The sequence below is a fragment of the Fusarium graminearum genome, chromosome 3, assembly GCF_000240135.3.
Source record: "Fusarium graminearum PH-1 chromosome 3, whole genome shotgun sequence".
In the NCBI taxonomy this organism is placed as follows: domain Eukaryota; kingdom Fungi; phylum Ascomycota; class Sordariomycetes; order Hypocreales; family Nectriaceae; genus Fusarium; species Fusarium graminearum.
Window position 1 is genome coordinate 4,199,869 of NC_026476.1, and position 12,682 is coordinate 4,212,550.

Here is a 12,682-nt window from a genome sequence, read left to right on the forward strand (position 1 = left end):
GTTATTGTCAGAAGGCGAAGGAATGAAAACTGGTCAGAGAGTGTTTCAACGAAAGAAAGCTTAGACAGTAGATTGGACCTCATAGCCTCTCCCAGCCTCGCTGGGGCCGCCGGGTTTTTGCCAACGCGGTAAGCTCTGGCTACCTGCACCCATTCAACATTACAGTGGGTCTTTATGTGCGCTAAAGTGCCTGTCCCTAAACCTCAGCCTAGTATTGTTCAATTTATCGAAGCCCATTAATCTAAAGCACAGCGTTTGTTGTTTGTGATTTTTCATCTCATCAAGTAATGGTAAAATTAATAGATTTTGTTTTCAATTTTGTTTGATTTATTCTTATTTATCTATTTTGCAATTTATCATTCCGTCATATGCTTTGTTTGTCCCTTTATGCAGAGCACTAAACAATAGGCAAGGCAATCTTTCCATGCTTGCAATATCGCCATAGTAGATACAAGTCATTCGGCACATTTCATATTCTCCTTATTTTTATTTTTTTGTTTCCCAATCAAGATGACATGTGGTCAGCTTTTCGGAACTCAACCATTGGTCCGTTCTTAGCACTCGTAAAGATGTCAACCAGCTGCATCTCACCAGGCCGGTGTCGACCCCATTCATTCTTGGGGTTGCCCTCAGCGGGATCAACGATACCGACGGCCTTGCGCATATCATACATGTACATGGTGCGAGCGAGAGTGTTTGTCATCTCAACATAGGCAAGACCCTTTCCGATGCAACCACGGGGCCCAACGCTGAAGGGGCAGTATGCGCTGGAAGCCAGAGCGACCTCGGCCTCGGTTGTGTTTTGACCAGTGAGGGGGTTGAGGGTACCCACGAGCCATCGCTCGGGCACGTACTCATATGGAGAGGGATAATAGGACTCGTTGTGGTGGATCGTGTAGTGAGGAACGCCGACGACAGTGCCCTCAGGAATGACATGGCCCTCGATAGTCATGCCTCCAGAGAGAACCTCGCGGGGGAGGATACCACCGACGGATGGGTTCATTCGCATAGCTTCATCAATACAGGCGCGGAGGTAGGTGCAAGATGCAAGAGTGGCGCCCTGGCAGATTTCCTCAACATCGTTGAACTTGCTTCGGATTTCTTCGGTGACTCTCTTGAGAGCGCGGGGGCATCGGACGAGGTAGAAGAGGGTGGCGGCCATGGCAGTGGAAGTAGTATCGGAACCAGCAATGATACTGTCCAGATATTAGTTAAATCATTTAACGTTGGCGCATATTACTTACAGAAGGTTGGATTCGGACCAAAGCTCAGGAGTGCTGAATCCCTGACCAGTTTCGGGGTCGCGAGCCTTGAGGAGGTAGTAGAAGAAGTCGCGACGGTCAGTCTCCTCACCAAGCTTGGTGCGCTCGGTGAGTTGACCCTTGCTGTATGCCATATAACGAGCACGGCCGGCAGCGAGCCCAGGGAAGAGGATCTTGTCCAGGTTCAACTTGTTGACGATAGGCATGGTTCCGCACTAAGGCCAGTCAGCTTCAGGTTCTCGCATGGCTTTCTATGATTCGCTTACAAGAAGATGGCGCGTGGTGGCGGCTTCAACAAGCTGCAGAGCGAAACGGTTGGTTGGACTCTCGAGCATGTGGAAAGCCTTGCCGAAGCACAAATCACCAAGAATATCCATAGCAAGGTAATTGCACCAATCGCTCATCTTGCGAGGCTTGGTCCAGCCCTTGTTATCCTCGCCAGAGCCTTCCAACATACCAATCTGCTCGCAGAAAGTGCGAACATTGCCCAGGATGTATCGCTGCATCTCTTTCATGGCACTCTCGGAGAAAGCCTGAGACATGACACGGCGCTTGCGGGCGTGGACCTCCTTGTCGCTAGTGTTGTGGGTGTTGGCAGTGGGATGAACAAAGGCATTGTAGAACTCGGCCTTGCGGACGTTTGAGCGGAAGCCGTAGATGTCCTTGAGGGCCTTGTTGGAGTTGAAGCAGACCAAGTTAGGGCCAAAGCGGACGACAGGGCCATACTTTTCGTGCATGCGCCAGAACTCGATCTGTCTGTCGCCCTTCCAGGCGTGGTAGAGTTGGTAGGCATCTGTGATCTTGGCCATGAAAGGACCCGGGTACTTGGCTAGAGGGTGGAAGAAGACTCGGTAGATGACAATACTGAAGCCCTGAATATGTTAGTCTCGAGCTTTGGTACAAGATATGCGACAAGTCACTTACATAGAATAACCCTCCTCCTACCAACAACCCCAGGTACACCCACAGATGTGCTAGATCGACTGTCATATTGCCTGTCTTATTCATACACAAGCAGAGAGAATCTTGGGAATGAATAGATAGAAGGGTAGACAATAAAGGAAATGAGACGGAAGGCCCGGGGAGTTAAATAGTACTACATATAGCCCTTATCAACACACAAAGCAACTTGTAAGCTGCAAGCTGCCCCATGACCACCCTCTCTCGCGTCTCGTCTAGCTCCTCATGCCCCATTCTCGCATTCTTTCACTGAATCCATGACCTGGCTGACGCTCTTAATCGGCTGGAGGCGGCACACAAAGGCTGTCAGTATTCACAAGCTCGTTTGAAGTGGGAAATGGAGGGTGGAGGGGGTGTAAACATCCAAAAAGCCTTGTATGCGGCTAAGTTCGGATTGCAAATAGCGGGACGGCATTGGATAGATCGCGGAGAAATTGAGAACTGTCCGTGAGATTTGCGGGGGAAGTTTTAAATGCATGGATGTAGTTAGTTGGAGCGCCAGATTGTTGTGTGGGGTTTCTGGAATTTGGGGATTTTTGTTAGTGATGGCTTCAAGTGTTTCGAGGTTCCTTGAATAATTCTCAAGGTCGGGTTATGAATTGTATTAGATAGTGTCTTTGAGCTATGATAATGTTGCTGTGTAATTAATTACCCTTCCTTGTTGCAGTGATATAAACCCACCCGTTCTCTTCCCCTGTACCTAAATCGAAGCCATATCTAAAGAACAACGCCCGCTGGCTTACGACAACAATGCTGAAATCGTAGTCGTTAGTCTAGCCTCACTGATACATTACATAGGTACATAGAGGTCACCTGCCCAATATCGGGCTTTACTAATTGAAGTGCGGTGAGACGTCAATCGATCCCCCATACCATACCATGCCGAGCCGAGCCAACGTCTATATGCCGTCATTCCTCTCCTGAACAATATAAATCATCAATCAACCATTGTTCCCCATCTTTGTTCTCCAACTCGAGTTGGTGCTGCTATGTGGTCCGAACCCGTGCTGATCTCTGATATGGCTCAACCAGCGGTGCTTGTCCCGCACTACGGAATCAGTAGTGTCTTACTTTCTCTTGGTCATGAATACGAAGCGAGCAGGGGATAACAAGCTTGCCCTCCCTGCTCTCGGCTACATCAAGCCCGATGATGACCGCGGCGTTGTGGGTACTCGGAGTCCCGTGAGTGGGCACGGAAATGTTCTCGTTCGGAGTGGGTACGGAAAACTGCTGTATACATGCCTAATTCAAGTTTGACGACAGGTTCTTTCGCGACAACATTGGCAAAAATGGATACGATAGGGTAATAATTCCTATCTAGTTTCTTGGTCAGCCGCTGACAGTCTGTTAGGGTTAAATCTGTCAAAAGTCCATGTGATGCTCGTTACGACACTGTTATCTAGACTCAGTACCCAGGTAGGCAGGCCTCAGGATACCAGAAAAATTGGCCGCTGGAAGCCTAAGAGATGAAATTGGTAGATCAGCTTATGCTACTTAGACTATGGTCTTTAGGCTATTTGTTTTTGTAACCTAAGACTTAGGAGGTCAACTTTTCTGCTACCCAGTAGGCAGGGTTCCTGTCTATGTTTTGATTGCCCAACTCTTATCAACATACCTACTGCAAATACTAAGCCAACAAACAAACACGAGAACAATATCTAACCCAAAAGCCACACATCAACGCCATAAATCATCCATGCAACCAAGACAGATCCAGAGCGCAACATGACAGACAATGGACAACTGCATATAGCCCCCAACTTCCTGCACACTCAGACAGTACGATTATTGCCCAACTACACATCCCCTACCCTGTAACCACTACATAGGTACCTATCAGTTCATTCATCAACAACAACGTCGTACTACAGGATCACAGCGCAACCAAGACGCAATAACGCAACAGGGATATATATTGTACGCACTAACACTAAGCTCATAGACTTTGCCACCGTACATTAATCATTACCCGAACTTTCCTCTGCCCATTAACTCCTCCAAGGTATAAATTGTCCCAGTGATACTCAGCATTGACGACAAACCAGTGCCGCACTGCTGACACACCCTAATCACAATGCGCAGCCTGCTTAGTTAAAATACCTTGGCTCATTGAAGACATGGTATCGATGCTGTCGCACACCATCACCCCGGAACATGGCAGGGAACCTCCATCCTTCGGGCACGTCCTTTTCCTGAACCTGGCGGTTGCGCTCCTTGTCTGACTGGGCTTCCAGCTTTGCAATCTCCTCCTTGGACTCAGGGATCTTGAACTTGGCAACTTGAAGCTCGGTATCCGTGATCGAGCTGCGACTGACACGGGCATATCCTACACGCTTAAGACGTTTGAAAAGGATATACTCGCACCATCGGTCCCAATCTGACGGGTCCACGTCTTTCATACCCGACTTATCGCTTACGTAGGTGTTGTAGTTGCCCTCCTTTGGCTTTGTTACCAGATAACTGAGCAAGAATGCTGGGCGAGGGGTTGAGCCCATGAGCTCGGCGAGGTAAAGAGATTGGAGACGTCGATCCTCGGGATCTTCTTCCTGCCCAGAGTGGAAGACAAACACATCCACAGGCTGACCATAGACATCCAGCGTAGCATGAATAGCAGGGGCTAGCTCACCAACAGGGCTGGGTAGAAGGTGATGTGTAGAGTTCATGATGGGAAATTTGGATAACAGAGCAGCACCCCAGGTATGCTTGTTGGGGCCAGGACCATAGTCGACGTACATGCCAAGATCCTCAGCAAGAAATTGTGTAGCGTCACGGTTACCCATGATGATGCGCTGGTTGTCAGACTCCAGAAGACCGATCACATCAATCTCCAATTCCTTGATAAGATCTCGCATGCGATACTCTGACGCCCACATATCATTATCGAATGAGAAATGGATCGTCCAGATACCAGCAGTGAGGATACGATCCTCTCCGTGATATGGCCGGTGATTGTTTGCAGGAAAGCGCTGGAATGCCGAGATGAGAAACAGGATGTTTATCATGATGGTTGAGATCCCGAAGAGCTTCCTTTGCTGAGTTGGTAGAGATCGCTTTGGAGTTTGTCGCTGGGGGCTGGAAACATTGATGCCGTACACACCAGCTCCAATACAGGTCATCATGGTATACATGACCCAGTCAGTATGCTCGCGGACAAGTTGGCCTCCTGGAACAAAAGCATAGGCCACAACCCATACGTGGAAGAGAACCAAAAAGTTGTAGATTAGGAACCCATTGCCAAAAGTTGTTGCAGGACTCGTCTTGGCTGCGTGGACGAGAATCGGAACTGAGTATGCCATCAAGTAAGTAGCAAGCGTGAGGGCACCATAGTAACCAGACCAATGACTGAAAAATGTCAAAAACATGGCACCAGCGGTGCCAATGATGTAGGCACCCCAACTGCTCGCGACCCTGGGTTGCCAAACCCCACTGAACACTCCCAGAGACATGGCAAGAACAGTGAGCCAGCCATGAGTAGAAAAGTAAGGGCCACGAATAGGATATCCTTCCCAGCCCCAGAGGATCATCGTACTGGTGTCGGAGAGCAGCGAGTGAAGGCCAAAGAACAGCCCTGCTAGGCCAAGCGAGGCAAGGAAGCTGGAACTGGTCTTGGCAGGGCTGGTAACGAGACCAGCAGTGAGAGGTGTTCTTCGTGTGAAGCGAAGAGCAGCGATGATACCGAGCACAAGACCAGTGTTGTTCCAACCACCATTCGCAGCATGCATAATAGGCCAAATAGGATTATTGGTCCACCATGCAAACTTGGCAGTGGACGAAAGGATGAGACCAATCATCCAACCGAGAATCTTGGACTCGAGGCGACCCTCATGCACAGACTCCGCGAAAAGAGTTCCAGCCCAGCCCAAACATGACATGAATACACCGAAACCAACGCTGAAAAGACGCATGGTAGGTTCCTCGACTAGGTAAGCTGCAATGCCTGCCAGAGAAAGGAGGTGCACAACACGCAGATTATTCACCACCAGAGATCGTGCCGAGCGGCTTGCAAGAATAAAAGGCGAAATGGTGGTCATAACCGAGACTTCGTATCCGGAAATGCCCATGTACCAGAGTGGGAAGTCTATCAACGTGTTAGAACCATGCAAGTAATTTCTCACAGCCGCCAGTTTACTTACACCATACTACAAGTCCCAAGCTGGTCAAGATAGACCAGAAAACGTACTGCAACGAGTTAGTGACCAGTCACTTCCGATCGTGCGCAAATCAGGCGACAACTTACCCCATGGTAGATTTCAGCGGCAATATCAAGTGCCTCGGACCAGCTGAAACGAACAGCTAAGACGCCACCAGTTTCCTTTTCCTTTCTATTGGTTCATATTAATAATTGTTTACTTTCATTCAATGCATCCAACACTTACTCTTTTTCCAAAACAGCAGATGGTACTGATGAATGATTCTCACTGCAAAATACTTAGACAATGACCTTGAAACGTGTCTATTGGGTAAAAGGCTGTTCTGGAAGCCAAAGACTATCTGGGAAGCCAATGAACGTACCCCTTTCTCGCACCCCTGACGTCCCTAACTTCGATATCAAAAGTACTGAAATCGAGGGCAGTTACGGCGTCGAAGGCTACATCGAAGATAATCAATGACCACTCGAAGAAGGCGTATGTGGTGTAGGCTGAATGACGCGATTCGTTAGTCGGCTATATGAGCACGGGCGTTTAATGGTTAAGCGATATCTTACCTCCAGCAACACGATGGACCTTGTGCTGAATAAAAAAATAAATCAATGGCACAAGGGTTCCGAAGAAAGCCGACGCTAGATACTTTCGGTATTTAATTGCCTGGGGGTTGGCGGGGCTGAGTACGATGCAGCCAGTCGTCCACGGAAGCGTCGCAACAATATACGAGATCATCAGGATGTCGTGCCAATCGTGGTCATCTGTAGAGGTGATGTATGTCCATCCACCGCAGGTCAGCGTTCGCACGAGTCCCATGACAGCGACGAACGTGGGAAGCTTCTGGCCGGGCTTGCGCGTGAGGAGATACCATAAGCCGACAAGAGCGAATCGAGGACCTATTCCTTGTCAGCAAGAGAAGGCTGCTGTGTAGTTGAATTAATTGTCGTGTACCGGATGTGATGGCAATGAAGATCATGAAGAAGGATCGCTCTGGGTATCGATCACCGATTGTTGCCGACACCGAGGGAAACCATTCTTGCGGATAACCGTAGAACTCGTTCTGGACGATCTTGTGGTAGTGAAGGTACAGGCCGATGACCAATGCGCTGAAGAAGGCGGCTAGAACAACAAGTGTTAGCTATTCAATCAAATTATCACGCATTTCTGCAACGACAGCGCCTGCAGAAACGCAACAGCAAACGAGCAAGCAAGCAACATACTGTACGCGACGGTTGTGTGCGCCCAACTGACCAAGCTTCCATTGAAGCTGAGGACGACGCCGGTGTCTTTGTCCTTGTATTTAGACGCCATTTTGCAGGAGGAAAGAACGAAACAAGCTCTCTAGAGTCCCATCCGGACAATCCGCAAACCAAAAAGTTGAAGCTTCAGAACGAGCGACGATAATAAACAGAGAAGAAAGTGGTGAGATGCCCTCTTGGCGAACAGGAACGGCCCTCGGACCTTTAACATTACCTCCGTCGCGACGTAATACTTGGATTATAATTCAAAGTGGAGCCACTAAAGGGTAGAAAGAGCAGGGTTCATGGAGGTTGTTTTCGGAAATCGGATTTTGACACTGGCCCGCGCGCCTTCCCGAAGCGAATGAGAGGCAGGGGAGGGTAGGAGCGGGGGCCTAATCAACGGCGCGCGTAACAACGCTTTCCACGGGAACCAGGAGGGGGGGAAAAAATCACTGAGCTTGAGATCAGCATTTTTGGTGAACATCGGTTTTAGCGGCCGCAATGTCGACCCTGCGCCAGCGACCAAACACAACGCCCACCAAGACGAGGCTGAATAATGCTCCACTAAAAAAGTTGTCGACTTGCCAGCCTTGTCCGCAAAAAAACTTCCACATCCACTGAGTTACCTGAAGACGACGTTCAATACCTTTCCAGACCAGACCATAATCACCCATTCCGGTCGCAAACGTTTAACATGGCTGGTGTCGCTGAAAAGGCGAGATTCTATCTCGAACGCGCAGTGCCGCAATTGCGAGAGTGGGAGGACAAGGAGATTTTCTCAAAGGTATGTTGTTGCTACTTTTGTTTTGCGAAGACATCGTCAACTAATTTTTCTGCCCGCCCTTCCAGGATGAGATCCGCACTATTGTTCAGAAGCGAAACGATTACGAGCACAGAGTACTCTCGCCCGGAAACAGGCCTTCTGAGTGGTCTTCATACGCACAATGGGAGCAGTCTCTCGAGTCCCTCCGTACCAAACGTTGCAAGCGCCTTAAAATCCGACACCTAAACTCTGCCCACGCCGGTCAGGGTCGCACACTTGCCATCTATGAACGAGGTGTTAACCGACACCCAGGAAGCAGCGCGCTTTGGCGCGAATACCTTTCATACATTTCAAGCGTCAAGGCATCCAAGCGCTGGCGCAAGACTATGACCAATGCTCTGCGCATGATGCCCACCGACCCCGAGCTATGGGCAATGGCAGGTCGCAGATCAGCCAAGAATGGCGACATGGCTGCTGCACGTGGATTCTTCATGAGAGGCTGCCGATTCTGCACCACCAACGAGCAGCTGTGGGTCGAATATGCACGAAGTGAGATGGAGTGGCTCGAGAAGGTCGACAAGCGAAAGGCAGAGGCAAAGCCTGGCCAGGATGTGCTCCGACCTGATCGCGAGGAAGAGGGAGATGAAATGCGACTTATTGACAGTGATGATGAAGAGGAGGAGGACGACCTTCCTGAACCATCCAACACACAGGCCAAGGTTATCGACAAGCAGTCGGCGCAGCAGCTGAAATCCAACCCCGCCATGGACGGTGCGCTTCCGATGGCCATTTTCGATATCTCAAAGAAGCAAAGTTTCTTTGGCGCCAACACTGCCGAGAGATTCTTCAACCTCTTCTCGACTTTCACAAAGGTCCCGGCTCAGCCCAGAATATCCCAGCATGTTCTTGCCGTCCTCGATCAGGAGTACCCCAACCACCCAGCTACTTGCAATGTTCACATTCGACAGCCAATCATGGGTGTCAACCCCCAGACCGCGGAATTCCCCAAGAACCTCAGAGAGGTACTGGTACGCCTGAACAAGTACTTGGAAACAACAACAGACCCTGCGGAATTGAAGAAGAAGACGGTAGCATGGATAGATGGATACCTGGCATTGGATACTCTGGATGAGGGCATTCGGGCAGTCCTGGAGCATACCAAGAAGAAGATGGAAGCAATCTAGAGGTAGAGAGGTAGGGGGACCGAGGGGAAAATAATCATAGAGCGAAATTCAAAATTTTATATTGTTTCTTTTGCAAATGTTGCAGTTTGAAGTTCAATATGAAACAAGTACCTTGATGATGGTTGTTTCTATGAATGAAATAAAAGTCCACTGTATCACCTGTCTTGATGTAAGTGACTGATATCGAATATCGTTTAATGTTCCGACATGATTTCTTCAAAGATGTCTCACGCACGAGAAAGCTACATTTTTCTTCGGCATGAGTGATATTACAGTCGCATAATCTTTCGAGATAATGCACGACGATTCCCAGGCTTGCAGGCTTCCTGAAGTGACTGGGGATCGCCGTGTGGTGGTTGCAAGCCCCGGCCCGATGTTAGGGTGACCCAGCGTTTTGGGATCATCCCGTCGCGAAGTTAACTTGTGGGGCTGGACAACATCAGCGTGATCCAGAATGAGAGCGCTAATGTGAAGAGGTAACTCCATTTAGAGTCAAACCACCATGAGTCTGTTGACACAGCAAGAAGAAAACCAACTGCTGTATGCCTAGTACTCAGTTATGTGCTCATTAGGATAAAGCAAAGCGGCTTTCAGGGAGTATCATATCCACCAACAAGCCATGGTGCCTGGCGAGGGCTCCATGCCACGCGATTGTTGGCCCTGCAAGCGACTGGAACACTCTCTATGGCATCATGCACCATGTACCTAAGTTAGCGATGCATGGGGAAGCCAGAATGACATCTCGGTCGTCCTGCATGTGCAGGTTTCTGCATTGACCATGATAAGCTTCATTCAAGGCGTAGCTTTGCTTAACCAAAGTCTGGTTGGTTGCTCGACTAGCTAGGTACCTACTGTTTGCTTATGGCACGTGAAAAGACATTCCGATATGCCACCTTGTTTTCGATAGTAGGGTTCCATTTACCCAGCTTGCGAGGGACCAGAATGGTCTCTTGTGGGAGAGATTGAGTGAGACTATGAATGTAGCGTTTGTGGTGCCGGAAAGGCTTCTGGGCAAACTTTCTCGGCTCCGTCTGATTCAGAGCAGAGGCAGAGGTGGTGTCAATGGTACAGGAAACTAACTACTAACCTAGACAGTCTAATAAACAGAAAAGCAATGCTCATGCCACTTCCATTGGGATGGACAGGAGAAGGCGTTTCCAAAGTGAGGGACCGAGACAGATCTGCAGCCTTTCATCTGGTTGGCCCATTCCTCTACTGATCGCTCACCACCCTTCCCATGGCTTCGCTGACCAGCCAGTAACACTGACACGAACACTCAACAACACATGCTCGGGAAAGAAATATAAGCAATTTGAGGCATTGGCTTATCCCTTTAGCCCTTTTAGCTATCTCTGCCCGTGCCCGTACTCGTAGCACAGTAAATCATTTGCCACTGACCCCGTTCTTAATTGATGTGGGGTGAATTCATGACAGGGGAATTAAAGCACGGTAAGTTACATGGAGGGGAGAGGCGCGGTCAACAGCAGAAGAGGAGGGAACTAAAGAGACAGACAGAGGAGAGATTGGAAGGGGGGGAAGAGGGGGAGAAAAAGGCTTTCAATTAATGCTGAGTTTGTGGTCTGCCACTCTGTTGTGTCAGTGCTTGATTCCCAACGTGTGGGATGGATATCTTGACAGGAAATAGTTAGAGAATTGTCCATTCATTCCTTGAGGGGTCACCAACACCCAACCAACAAACATCAGCTACAACCCAGCATACTGTACGTTGAATGGAAGGTCAACAACGAAAGCACGATAGTGAATGAGCATGAGAATGATTGACCGTGTTTATTAGGGCCGTGGGAGAAACAGACCCTGCCAAGTCAGTCACCCACCTCAAAGCGGCGCGTGGATGATCTGGAATCGTACAGTGCGCGACCTAGAGAGTGTGAGTGGGCGGTCGGATCGTGAGTAAGAAATGGGAGGATCAAGGCTGGGACTGGAGAGGAATCATCAAAGGTTCAGCCAAAAGGGAACACGTATTAGGTATCCAACAGTAAGGAGATGCGTCGTAAATTGAGTTGCAGTTGCTGGTCCATGGCAAAAGTAATCTTTCGATTGTCCTCCCATCCATGACTTTCTCAGATTAGGCTCAACCCTGGAAGATTTGGGTGAGGATGAACAGCAGACAGACACCCAACCTCATGCTGCAGCGTGGAAGTACCAAGGTGCAATAGCACTGGCAATTAAGTCAAGGGCCTGAATATGAAGAAATGAAACAAGTAATATGAGGGACTATCAATTAAAGCGACATGATCGGAGCTCACTTGAGCGGAGAAAATTTCGTTAACAAACGGAGGAGTTGAATTGCTCAAAGTGAATTGAGGTTGCAAGCCCAGTCCAGGTACGGTACAGTACAGCAGGTAGGCAAGGCAAGGTAAGGTATTTCACATAACTACCCCCCTTCCCCCGTTCCTTCTCGCTGCCCATTTCCCACCGGTTTTCCCCTCTCAAACTCTCTGACCTTCTTTTCCTTCATTCCCTCATTCTGGTTCCCTTCTTTTTTGATCTGTGTTGCTGTTGTGCTCACACTTGCCCTTTGAGCTGCTCACTTATACGGACGCGGAGCCATCTCCAAATCGTCGGGTCGGGTCCAGTGGTTTTCAGGGCACCCCAAGCTGCTGGGTTGGGTGTTAGTGGGAGCCACGGCAGTTCAATTGCTTTTGCTCTCGACAAACAATATTAAAAACCACAGGAGAAACCCATCGCGCTCAGCAGAGCAAAACGACAGACAGAAACGAATGGATTTTTACGACAAAACGAGGGTGACGGGCTTGACCGGCTCCTCAAAGGTAGCCCAGAACACAACGACTTGAGACGGCGCTGGCTGTTCTGGCCATGACGACCTGCCCGACAAGGATCCATCCACTGGCATCCACCCGGGAAGCGCCAGTGGTGGGTGGACAGCCCGCATCAGGCGCCACCACAGACAATCCCAGGACGGGCTCAAAGCCTACAAGCTCTGCGCCTCTTTCAGTCAGAAAAAAAAAGGAAGGGAAGAAAGACTTGCCCAAACCGAATGGTTTGAAGAAACATCACGGAAAATTCTGACTGTCTAACGAAGCAGACACTGCCTTTGGGGTGCGCAGTGGTGCCGTTACGAGCGGAACGGGTTTGACATGTTCCTGGT

The 12,682-nt window shown here is 49.3% G+C and overlaps 3 protein-coding genes across 3 annotated transcripts; 1 reads left to right on the top strand and 2 right to left on the bottom strand.

The window, feature by feature from the left end:
* Positions 1-308: 308 nt before the first annotated feature.
* On the bottom strand, positions 309-2,279 carry FGSG_06068 (uncharacterized protein). The gene is made up of 4 exons (XM_011326389.1): positions 2,187-2,279; positions 1,529-2,134; positions 1,245-1,477; positions 309-1,196 (listed from the first exon to the last, which is right to left on the bottom strand). Exons 1-4 carry the CDS (start codon positions 2,250-2,252, stop codon positions 506-508), a joined length of 1,596 nt encoding a protein of 531 aa, XP_011324691.1. The 5' UTR covers positions 2,253-2,279; the 3' UTR covers positions 309-505.
* Positions 2,280-4,018: 1,739 nt separating this feature from the next.
* FGSG_06069 (uncharacterized protein) lies at positions 4,019-7,675 on the bottom strand (the record flags this gene model as incomplete). The annotated part of the gene is made up of 9 exons (XM_011326390.1): positions 4,019-4,034; positions 4,323-6,300; positions 6,356-6,401; positions 6,460-6,544; positions 6,599-6,640; positions 6,735-6,861; positions 6,928-7,260; positions 7,316-7,483; positions 7,585-7,675. 9 exons carry the CDS (start codon positions 7,673-7,675, stop codon positions 4,019-4,021), a joined length of 2,886 nt encoding a protein of 961 aa, XP_011324692.1.
* Positions 7,676-8,299: 624 nt separating this feature from the next.
* Positions 8,300-9,552, top strand: FGSG_06070 (uncharacterized protein; the record flags this gene model as incomplete). The annotated part of the gene is made up of 2 exons (XM_011326391.1): positions 8,300-8,389; positions 8,455-9,552. The coding sequence occupies 2 exons, from the start codon at positions 8,300-8,302 to the stop codon at positions 9,550-9,552; spliced, it is 1,188 nt and encodes a 395-aa protein (XP_011324693.1).
* Positions 9,553-12,682: the final 3,130 nt, after the last annotated feature.